Source organism: Pseudorca crassidens, chromosome 5 (genome assembly GCF_039906515.1).
Source record: "Pseudorca crassidens isolate mPseCra1 chromosome 5, mPseCra1.hap1, whole genome shotgun sequence".
Lineage (NCBI taxonomy): Eukaryota > Metazoa > Chordata > Mammalia > Artiodactyla > Delphinidae > Pseudorca > Pseudorca crassidens.
This window is the reverse complement of record NC_090300.1, coordinates 95,059,404-95,071,720: the sequence shown is the minus strand read 5'-3', so window position 1 is coordinate 95,071,720 and position 12,317 is coordinate 95,059,404. Positions and strand designations below refer to the sequence as shown.

The window sequence follows — 12,317 nt, the reverse complement described above, 5'->3', positions numbered from 1 at the left end:
AAAGAACATTTTGTTTGTAGGTTCCTCATAAATGTTTATGTTTAAAGGGAGAAAGATACATCTGCTTTACAAGATCTAGAAAGAAATATAGAGTGCAGAGCCTGTTTTCCTCGCATTTCAGCCTGTCTCCCATTCTGTATTGATGCTCATAATTCATCTAGATTCAACTCGGCCCTTCTGAAGAGCCATCACTCTGCTTCCAGGCTCTGATCCATTAAGTTTGTCAAAGTGAGTTTCCTATCTGCATTTTTTGTTGTTTACAGGTAGAGTGACACATCTGTCACTGTTTAGATCTTGTTTACTGAAGACTAATGACCAAATGTAATGCCAGAAGGGAGCTGTTGTCTTCCGTTATTTAGCAAGTCTGGAAGCCTTGCCTGGTCCACATATTCTCTTCTCTGCTGTGTGGCTGACTCTTACACCTAGAGTATATCTTTGCGTTGAAAAATTGCATATTTACTTTGAAGACAGGGAGCTAATCTGGACAATTTAGACAGGTAGATTTGAACATTAAAACTTTCCTTAGAAGGCTTTTACTTTGCCAATATAAATACAACCGTAATCTCACCAAGGTATCGTCACAATTGGATATAAGCAATAGGTGCACATTTAAAGCATTCATTTTCATGATGGAATGCCCAATATGTTACGGAATATTACACTCAACACAGACTCCATATACTCACACTGCAGCTCATTAGTGTGAAAGTCTTACATGGTTTATTAGAAGTGTTAATATTCCTTTTAAGGTAAGGAAGACCAATCATCTCATATTGTTCATTTGTTCTCTGATTCATTTATTCACTGAACAATTGTTAGTCATTTCCTCCCAGGCTACAGTGTTTATGATACCCCTCATAATTGCAAAAGCCTTCCAGCTAATTTGCTTTTGATCTTTACCACCTCTTTCCTTGGTGTGCGCCCCTACCTCAGTCAGCTATAAAATTAACAGTTTTAACACCCAGGGTGATAATTTTTCTTGGCGCTTTTGCTGAACATCACATACTTTTAACACCCACCCTGTTTATCAGAACATTCCATAATAGGCAGAGGAGATACTACAGTGGAGTTAACAGATTAGCAAGCACCATCCAACTTGAGGAAAATAAAAAGCATAGCCATGAACATACTGTACAGTATGACCTGCTACTGCCCCCTACCCAGGAGGGTAGCATAACACACACTTTCCACCACTAGCTGACCTGTCATTGAAAAACATGTATTAGCTACATTATTCTTACTTGAAAGGATGTATATGTCTCTTAAATAGAAAAAACAAACAAACAGGGAAATGAACAATGATATAACAAATTGGCATTACACAAGCTATGCTTATATTAGAAGCCATCAGAGATTACTGAGAGATTACATGAGATTACTGAGAGAAAATGTGTAAAGAAAAAGACCGGGGGCCCTAAGACAAAACCCTGAGGGAAACATTTAAGTGCTCTCTATAGAAAGGAGAGCCAACAAAGAACAGCAAGGAGTGGCCTGAGAGGTAGGAGGAAAACAAGGACTCTGCAGTATTGGAAATCCAGAGGAGACTCTCAAAAGAAAGGTCAGCTGTGCCCAGTGCTGCAGACATTAACATGTATTCAACCCCCTGCCCCCAATTAAGAAGCCAAAAGACATTTTTAGAAACTATATCTTACCGCTAAGTTGTTCTATGAAAATTTTATTGTTAGGTGATTCTAGAAACGTTGGACTGCTAAAATATGTTGACTCTCCCCCAACATCCTTTGAAAATAAGGCTTCCAGCAACCTTGAGCATTTAAAATACTGCCCTGTACCTACAAACAGGTAAAAATCCTCCCATAAGTGATGAGGAAAATAGTTCCTACTAAACATTAGGTGAGGGTGTCTTTTGCAAGGCAAGGAACCATTCTCAAGCCTCGACTCGAACAGCTGTGCATTAACTCAGCTGGCAGGTAATACATCCGAGCGGTCAGAAGTTCGACGCTGAGCCTCTGGGTGTGCCGTGCAGGCATTTGACAGGCATCGTGGTAGTGCATGCGCGCGCACGCGCGCACACACACACACACACACACACACACACACACACACACACACACACACACACACACACACACACACACACACAGCGTCGGGAACATAAACCTACAGCAGCAAAAGCGACAGCAGAGGGAGCCAGTGGAAGAGCTAGAAAACAGTGTCAGGCTGTGTAGGGGAGCATCACCCAGCTTGTTGTTCTCTTGAGGGTATCGTATGATTATGTGACAAATTTAATATTTTATAGATTATTAAATTTAATAATTCTTCTCTGACATTGCAATTTTTAATTCTGTTCTAATTTTAGTCTGTAACTAATGTTTGGAAGTGTCCTAAAAGAGTTTATTTATTAGTGTTAACAATGATAAATCCTTATTACTAATAATTGTAATGTATATTGAGAGCATAATGTGGGCTGAGCACTGTGCCGAACTCTTCACTCACATAACATCTGATCTTCACAGAAGTAATTAATATGGGGCAGGTATTGTTTCTATTTTGAAGGTGAAGATGAGGTCTTAATTACTTGCTTAAGTCCACACAGCAAGAAGTAATGAAGGCATGTTTGTCTGACACAAAAGCCATGTCCTTTCTATTATACAACCTTGGTTCATGGGACTGGCATTGATGTTCAGTACTTCTTTCCCCCAAGTCACTAGAGTCAGTGATTATATTAAATGTGTTTATTTCTCTTAGTCTAGTGATAAGCTTAGTAATTGAATTCACCTTGTCTAAAAAAGGAGAAATGGCATATATCAGAGGAAATTCAGCTAGAGGAAAATCTTCAAAATGATTCAGCCCCTAAGCTGATCTTCTAAAGAAAAAGTAAGTGATTGGGATAAATAGGAAAGGACTCTTTGAAAAATGATAGTACCCAGGAAGAAAAATTCCTTAAAACTTTCTTAAACTAGTCCCTTCTGAGTGGCCCAGGTAGCTTATTAAATATTTGGCTCTTATTCAGCAGGTGTTCTAGGGAGAATTTTCTCTAGCAGTAAGTCCCCAGTCTCTTCTGGGGCTGACAGCTCCATAGAATTCCCTGGGGGTCTTGGGGTCACCTGTAAGGTATAGACACAAGGTAGGTTTGCCTCCTAAACTGAACTGAGAAATACCTCTGTCTTAAACTGAGAAAGAATTCAGAATCACGAAGAATATTAAAAGCTTAGACCATAGCTAGCTGCTCTAATGATGATAGAAGTTCTCTAGGAGAAGAATACTTTGTAAAGATCTTTAAGAATGTATGCCCTTCTCCATTCTTTATGGAGTTAAGCTAGAAATTGAAAATTAAGTTTTCATATAAAAACGAGAAAGAACAGTGCTGTTCATTGTTATTAGTGCCTGGCTGCTGTTGCACCAGATTTGCAGAAGAGGATGCGGTCACAGTGTCATGTGTGTATGTCGACGTGCTACAACTTAGTTCTTAACTGTATGGCTTCTTGAGATTTGTGGTCTTGACTGTCAGTCTTTGTGTACTTTGGAGCATACTCTCAGAGCCAGTGCCAGTGTTTTATGTAAAACTTTTAGCTTCACCAGCTCTTGTCATATTGCCTAGCACATTTATGTTGGATTCTCAAAACAAAATTTGTTGACTGTCTTGTTGGCTGTCTTTTCACAGTGATTCCAAATATATTTCAACAAAAAATTAACTAATTGCTTTTTAGTAAATATAAAATGACATTAAATCTCTTTTCTATGTGGCAAGTTGCTGAGTTGGTATTTATATGGAAATGGAAATGCATAATTTGTTTTAAGGTGGTAGAGTTATTAAATTTAGGGCCTGGAATTCTCAAGATAATAATACTCTTGTCATCCAACAGCCACCCAAGCCACTCCTGTTTTTTTTTTTTTTTTTTTAACATCTTTATTGGGGTATAATTGCTTTACAATGGTGTGTTAGTTTCTGCTTTATAACAAGGTGAATCAGTCATACTCCTGTTTTTTTGTTATTATTTTTGAGGCTATTTACTAAAATTGGTTTCAAAATTATAATCCCAAGCGTATTTGGTACTTGGGAGCAATGACGTTCTCATTAAACTAAGGAAAGTTCCTGAATATATGTGAATGGGGAGTGAAAATTCTGATATCACAATTAATATTCCTTATGTGAATTGTTTTCAATATAGATTTCTTCGAACACTTCACAGTTGGGCAGTGCTGAACCTGTAAAACGCTGTGGGAAGTCTGCACTCTTTCAACTGGCAGAGGCAAGTTCTAAGAATATGTTGTGATAAGATCTGCAGTGGTCGAAGTCACAAAAAAGTTAATCGTAACTGTGTTCCCTAAATGGTACCATCTCACCTGTGACCATAAAGTGTGTTGTATCTAATTTTCAACAATGAGAGGGTTAACCTTTAATTTAAGGAAGTGGACTTTTGCTACGAAAAGTCATTAAGCATTGAAAAAGGTTACCCGGGGAAATTGCAAAATCTTTTTCACAGGTAGTATTTTAAAATAAGGTCAGTTTTTGTCTCTCTCAGATTGGTTAAGTAAGTACATCCTAAACCGAGAAGAATGGCCTACGTCATTTTCCTCTTCTCTGATTCTCTTGTGATATCTATAAATCCCTAGAAAGCACTACTGTTAAGCTAGGTGGTTGATGTTTTAACTTGGGGTTGTTTTCAGTGAAGAACTCAAAGGATGTGTTCTAAAGTCTGGTTTTATAGCATCTATCAGTTGTACATTTGATGTGATGTGGGTGTAAAATGCTACTACTCCTTTGGCAAAGTAGAAAAGATGCTTTTGTAAAGCCTAAGAAGAACAGAGCCCTCACTTGGCGGGGGATGGTGGGGGGGAGAAGATGCCGGGAGTGGTCATTGCTGGGATGGGTGGCAACAAGGCTTCCTCTGCCAAGCTGGACCAATCTGCCCTATGGGGACTTGTGCAAGAAATGGCTTTAGCGCCTGGACACTGTTGTAGCAGTTTTCTCTTTTGGTGAGGCAAATTAGGAGGTACAAAATGAATGACCCAAAATCTCTATATTAAACTTCCTTTTCTCTCTTTTTTTCTGTCTTCCTTCCAATGAGTTCCTTCTGAGTTTTTTTGTGATATGGTTCTTTTATAAATTATTTGAGTTTATTGAACTTAATGGGACAACCTGTCATTTTCTAAATTTTATGGTAGCTTGTATCATAAAAATTTAGCAGTTTTAAATATCTTTATTTTTTTTTAAGTTTTATTTTATTTTTTTGGCCGCACCTCGTGGCTTGCGGGATCTTAGTTCCTCAACCAGGGATCGAACCCGGGCCCCAGCAGTGAAAGTGCTGAGTCCTAACCACTGGACCGTCAGAGAATTCCCCCTAAATATCTTTAAATTAAGCTTTTAAAGGCCAGCCAGATCCAAATTAGGAATATAAAAATAAAAAGGCCTGAAACAGTAAAGTATGTAAATAGTGGGACAAACTAATCCATTTTTGTCTAACATGAAGCTGACATGCTTCTTGTATAAGAGAAATTCAGACTCAAGTAGAGGGCTACTAATGACTAGAAAAATTAGGAATGCCCCAGGGAATAGTTTTTAAAAGAATTGGGTAAGTCAGTGGCAAAGTACTGTTTCTGATAGAACTAAAATAATAAAGATCTGGCAATGAGTCTGCCTTTAGAGTTGTAAACGTGTCTTAGTAAACAGGGAGACTATGAGGCCATAAATTTGTCCAGTATCTTTAAGACTATACAGATTGTCAAGATAATTTATTTGAAAGAAGTGATTATTTTTCTTAAATAAGATGAATATGGCCCTTTCTGCCTTTCCAGGGGGGTGGGGTATGTACATATATACAGACATATCCATATGGTCTTTTAAATATTAAACAACACTGATTTATAAAACACACTAGCTTTCAGTGTGAATATTTGTTTATTAAATAGTTTTGTATTAGAAATGTATGGACCTTAGAGGTGCTTTGCCGTGGGCGGGGTGCTAGAGCAGTGAATCTGTCTTCTCGTTTTCTTTCTTTGGCATAACAGTCACAAAAAAATGGATTCCCCATTAAATCAGAGCTCATTAAAAAGAACACTCTTCAAATTTGTAAGGATGCATCCCAAATATAAAACAGATGCTATGGTTTAACAGATGTTTCAATGTTGGTATCATAATTTAAAGGGGTAAAATGACTGCAATAAGCCTATTCCAATTATAGCAAATCAGCTTATACTCAGACTTAGTTTCTTATAACATCCAAGTAAAAATAATATGCTTTTGCTGGAACAGGGTTGGTAAAAAATAATTTACCAAGAAAATCTCCTCACATTATTATTTGCACCACATGAATATGATGCCATAATGCTAATAGAGTGTGTTTTAGAATAACATCCTAAAGCCTTCCCAGTTTATAATTAAACATAAATATGTGCACAATGGATTAATCAGCATCTCTAAATAATCACCAGTAGAAATATGCTTCCTCAGTTATTTTTTATTCGTTGTGTATTTGATGTTCATTTTTTCTTGAACAGAGTATAATATTTAATTATTTGGGGTACCTCTTTAAATAAGTATGATAGGATATTGAGGAGGATTTTTCCTGTGGCCCAGAATTGATGCCATTGTCTGATATCCTAAGGGACAGCTTTAAATTTACACATTCTAAAGGGAAAGCCATCAACAAGCTACCTTCAGTTTGGGCTAGATTCTTCTCTTGGGATTTATAAAGAGACAGCCTTATCCAGCTGTCATCCCTTTACCACTCCAAGGGTTTCCCCACCCTAACCCCATGGGTGGGGCTATCATGGGATTGACAGTCATCTGGAATATTGTGGCTTTTCTCCTTGTCCTGTGGAGGAAAGCAGGCAGTGCTTTCCCTTCTTCACGCCTGGCCTCTGTCAAGCAGAGTGAAGACAGCTCTGAGAGAACCCCTGTTAAAGAGTAGGGGTCGTACTACCAGAAGTGTCTTCTCATGTTTTGGCGAGAAGCAAGCAATGTTTTAGACGTTGATTTACTGCGGTGCCCTTCACCTCTCTGACCAGGCCAAAAGAGAACTGGAGGAAGTCAGCAGCAGGGAGAGACTTAGCATAGCCTGACGCACTGTCTTGGCATTGCAAAGATGCATGAGTTTTCCAGGGGCCAAGTGAACAAGTAGAAAGTAGTTCAGCTTGATCAGGCAAGAGGCCACGGAATGGTCGTGGGGAGAGGGCAGGCCTGGGACCATCCCATCTCTCACTTGAGGACACTCTGAGGAACTCCCACAAACAGGAGTGATGTTCAGCTTGTTTGCACCAGGACAGCTGTCCCAGTACTAAAATACAGAATACTTCCTATTGTTGGTAAAAAGACTGGGACCCTACCCCTTGAGTACCTTTGCAGTAACTGCCAGCATCCCAGGTCTCCCCTATCCTTCTAGCGACTGGACAGCACAGCAAGGGGCCTGCAGCACCCTGTTCTACCCCTGAGACCACATCCCTTCTGATTGCTTAGCACCCCTGCCTGTTAAATATTTTGTAAGTTGTCTCTGTCCTTGGTATCTCTGTCAAGGTCATTTAGTCTTATGGGAGTTAGCAGGAACAGACAAAGACATAACCATGCACAGTTGGTTTTACCTGCACCATTCCTTCCTCTGTCCTCTCAACCAGAGGCTATATGTCTTGTGAAGGAAGGTCCAGGAACCAGCCCCAGAACTAACCATTCACCCTTCCCAGCTCCATTCTGGTGGGTGGACATAGGAGAAGGAGTGAATGAGGAGCCTTCCCAAAGACAGGGTTTGTTGCTTGCAAGAAAACTCTTCTCTTGGAGAGAAGCAAGAAATATTGTAGGCATATATTTATTGCTGTGCCCTACACCCACTTCAGCAGGCAAAAAGAAAATTGGAGGAGGCTGGCGGCAGATAGAAGGAGACTTAGATTGGCCTGCACTCTCAGTTTGGGCATTGCAAGGAGCGCTCCCCATTTCCCAGCACCCCAAGCCAGGAGATGCTCTGGTGGAAGGGTCTGCTTCAGGCGTTTGATTGGCATTTTAAATTGGGTGGGTTTTTAATAGCTGAAAGTGACCTGAAAATTCTGGAATCCATTCCAGGTATTTTTCAGGAATCTACTCCAGCTAGGAAGGGAGATTTGGCATTGTGCTGCTGAGGTCAGGGAATTGTAAAAAATACAGTCCTTTATGTTTGAACCTCCATGAGATTCATACTGTTCAGTTAATCAGTTAATTGGCACAGGTACTATAATGTATTGTGTTTCCTTTCCTTTTGAAATTAATTAGGTCAGGTCACATAAAGAATAGCAAAGCATCCTCCTGGAGATCATTGTGTATTATAATTGCTATAGTTGGAGAGCACACAGAAACATCTTTATCTGTACATTTTAGTAAAGAAAATTCTACACTTAAAGATACCTGTTACTAATATTGCCTAGTACAGCAAGTGGAGCAGTTTATTCATTTATTCTAACAAACAGTAGTTTCTGAGGGCCTACTCCGTGCTATTAACAGCGAGGTTGTTCAAGCTACCTGCCTTCTTCTGAGATCAGTGGTATAGGAAGACCTTACCTCGAGATCCAGTTTTGGTGTTTGGTGTGCCATGAAAGGCTGGAGCATAAGCCTAAAAATATTACTATTTGTTTTACTTCTAATTTTTTTATCTGCAAGTAAGTTTTATTACCTAACGTAAGATAATAATGACCGACATTTATTATCTACTGTGTGCTAGGCACTTTTCTAGGTACTTTATATGTACTCATTGAATTCTCACATCTGTCCTTTGAGGTAAGTACTATTATCATTCCTCTTTTCCACAGTAAGAAACAAAAGGACAGAGAGGTTTTTTGACTTGCCTGAGGTCATGTGAACAGGAAATATTAGAGCCTCCGTAGAAACCCAGTCAGTCTCTCCACAGCCTGGGCTCTTCAGCACTGTGCTATTCTGTCACCTTGTTTTAGATGAATAGAAAAGACTGTGCAAGTTACTTGTTATAGGAGTTTGCATGTTATAGAAGTCTCTGTGGAAGATAGCCTACTCCTACACACATGTGTATGGCTGAACAAAATGACAGATTGTTCAAGACTGCTGTCAGAGAAATGGAGCTGATATTTCCTTTTTTAAAAGTGATTCTACTTTTGAAACTGCCAAGATACATCCTACACCCTTAAATAAGTGAGTGCCTGTTTGTGAATATACTTTGGAAGATACGGTGAGGACTGTAGGAAATTACAGTGTATGCCTCCTGTTCTCCAGGAACTTATTCTCCAGTTGCAAAGAGGTAAAATATAAAAAGTTAAGGGATAAGAAATAAATTAATGGTGCAAGTGGTTTCACAGGAAAGCATGCAATGAAAGGAGGAAGTTCAACTTGAGTGATACCAAAGTGAACGTGTAAAACCAGGAAACGGAGAAATTAATATCAACTGGAGTGCTCTGGGGACCCAGCACAGGGGAGAGAACGTGAAGAAAGATGGTTCTTGATGAAGGAGTTGTTGAGGAACAGAGGTTGAAACTAGCATCCTTTGGGCCACATCCAATTTTGTTAAGAGATGCTTTCTTTGGCCCACAATTTGTTGACCTGCATTATATCTTACATTTGAATTAGTGGCTAATATTTTAAAATTATAGATTTCAAATAAATGCGTACTCTGACCTCTCTTGAGAATGTAGAGGATCTGGAGACGCTGGACCAGCCTTTCTGCATGAGAACAATTGGTCAGAGCTGATAAATGGCTGCCCCCTTAGAGGTGTTTGCTGTACAAATGTCACCGTCCTCTCCTTTCCCTACTGAGCCCCGACTCTGAGTCCAGCAGTCATTGCCAACATCCATTTACACTTGTCCCCACCCCTTTATACCTAACCATCCAAACACAGTAGAGACTGTGATTTATGCATAATTAAATGGAGAGATGGGGGAGATAGAGCAAAGAGATAAAGGCAGGCAAACATGAAATAGGTAGATGACAAGTAAATCAGCTGGGCAGAGGGGAGGGCTGTGCTAGGAGGTATATGGAAGGTGAAGGTAGAGTGTAGCTGCAAGTCAGAATTGGGAGGGTGTTTAGTGTAAAGCAGAGAAATTTGTACTTGAAAATAACGAAGGGCGGTTGAAAATTTGGAGCAGGGGTGTGCAGTGGTGAGAGCAGCGCTTGGAGAGCCTCACTTGGCAGCTGTGTAGAACAGAGCGGAAAGCCTCTGTGGACGTCTGGGTGTGGGAAGACGAGAACCAGCATCGGGGGAGCTGGCAGTGGGCATGGGAGACTGCAGGGGATTCAGGTGGATTTGGTGATCGAGTCAATGTGAGAGGTAAAGCAAAGGGGAGTCCGAGACAACTCCAGCTCTGAACCTGAGGGTGGGGAAAGAACGGCTTTCAGTTTACCCTGATCTTGGAGCCCAACCTCAGGAAACCTGGATGTTTGTGAACCGAGAGGGGGCCCCACAAGTAGAAAAGCAGAGATGAAAGATGCTGAAGGGGAAGGGATAACTGAAGAAATCCAGTACTGGAAGAGTCAACACGAGGGGATTGCCAGCTAGGTAAACAGTTGAGTTTGGAAAGCAGAAACCCATGTTCCTCTGAGCACAGAAGAAAGAAAGGTAAAACACGGTCACCCCAGGATTGCTGGATTTGTCTATGTTGTACTTTTCTTCTTTATCTCAATTCGTAAAACTGATAATCTGTTACGGTGAAGTTGAAGAAAGAGAATGCTGGATCTCTCTAGACATACTCTTCATATGTATAAAATGCAAGATTGTAGATATGGTGGGTCCAAGGGAATTGGAAAAGTTGTCATTAACCCTATTTATTAAAAAAGGGATGAAGACATTTTCAGAGACCTCAACACCCTAGTTTTTCCTTGCGTTCTAATTTGCAAAAAAACCCTTATAATTATAGTCAAATGGGTAGGTAAAGATGAATTTATTCTAGTACCTATAAAAATTAAATCTTATGGAAAATTATGGCTCACTTTAAGAAAAGATGAGTTATGTTAAAATTACAGAAATTCTATACTATATTGAAAAAAGTAGGAAATCCCACCCCCCCACTACCAATTATAGGTGGTATTTGATTGAGGTATGACTCCATTCAGGTGTTCTGTTGTGTCCTCATATCATTGATGTGCATTATCCTTTCACCCTACTGTAACCCCCTGAAGCCTAGAACCTCGACATGTAGTTCCCAAATTCTCAGCTTCACCTGCACTCTTATCGTAAAATTGAATTCTAACACTTAACGATATATTAGAGGGGGCCTTTTGTTTGAAAGTGGTATGTTTCTTTCCTTTTTGTGCTGAGTTGCAAGTCATTTTCAGAAAACTCCTATTCTAAAACTTTTCATTTTATTTCCAATTGCACCAACTTCCTTTTGTAGGAACTGAAATATAGGAATGCACCTAATGACTTCCTTCAACACCTTTCGGGGAGACTTCAGTAAATGGCCTTTTGGAGCAAAGGCTATCCCCACCCCATCTAGTGTCTTCAGAAATGGTATAGTTTCTGAAGAAATAGTGAATAAACATTTAAACCACCATTTCACCTGGCCTAATTGTTTCAGCAAACCAAACAGTAGGCTACTTAATATGCACAGATTTTAGTACTGAGAGACACTTAGACCACTGTTCTGTGACCAGTTATCTTTTATAATAAAGAAAATTGAATTATCCTAGCAGAGATGCTATTCTTTATTCTCTGAAACCATTAACCAGTATATTTTTATGGCAAAAACATTCTGGTTCTATTTAATTATGGGAGACATGCACATCTTGGAAAAACACCGCGAAATGCCATCCTAGGGTTATGTCTACACTGTTACGGCAGATAATAAGCCAGTACAAAATGATTGTAAATATACCTTGGCTGCAAAACATTTGTTTTGTCTAAAAAGCAGAAATTTAGAAATGGAAACTTCTTGATTAGTGTCAGTGGGTCTGTTTCCATACTGCCTTGTTTTTAATCTAGCTGGCTCCTTTATAACAGACAATGAAAGACAAAATATAATTAAGAGTGAAATAATATGGTACATTTGGAACTACTTACCCATTTCTTTGTACCAGTTAAGAGCATCTTCTTCTGTGGTATTACTTCTCATCTAGTGCACGATTAATTATTTTTCACTGGCCGTTTCACTCAGTCTTTTAAAGCAGGACACATTAAAGAAATGAATCAGTATCTTAACATTTGTAGAAAGGAATACATTTTTAAATGTCTTTAAGGAGGTAAAAGCTTGGTGCCACACAGATTTATTGTGTGTTTAAAGCCACTACCCAATAACAAACCCTGAACCTAAGGTGTGGTCATACCTGAACTGAAAATGACAGCCTCCCTGAACTCAGGGACAGGAAAAATAATCCCTCCATTTTATCTCATCCCTTCAGTATCTTTATTGATTTTTTTTTTCCTTTGCAACCAAT

At 39.4% G+C, this 12,317-nt stretch overlaps 1 protein-coding gene across 26 annotated transcripts in view; it reads left to right on the top strand.

The window, feature by feature from the left end:
• Positions 1–12,317, top strand: part of BBX (BBX high mobility group box domain containing) — a 279,480-nt gene that overhangs the window by 225,905 nt on the left and 41,258 nt on the right. For all 26 annotated transcript variants that reach the window (XM_067738986.1, XM_067738990.1, XM_067738974.1 and 23 more), the window contains one exon: positions 4,131–4,211. In XM_067738986.1, coding sequence (XP_067595087.1) covers positions 4,131–4,211 — 81 coding nt within the window. The remainder of the gene's footprint in view (positions 1–4,130; positions 4,212–12,317) is intronic.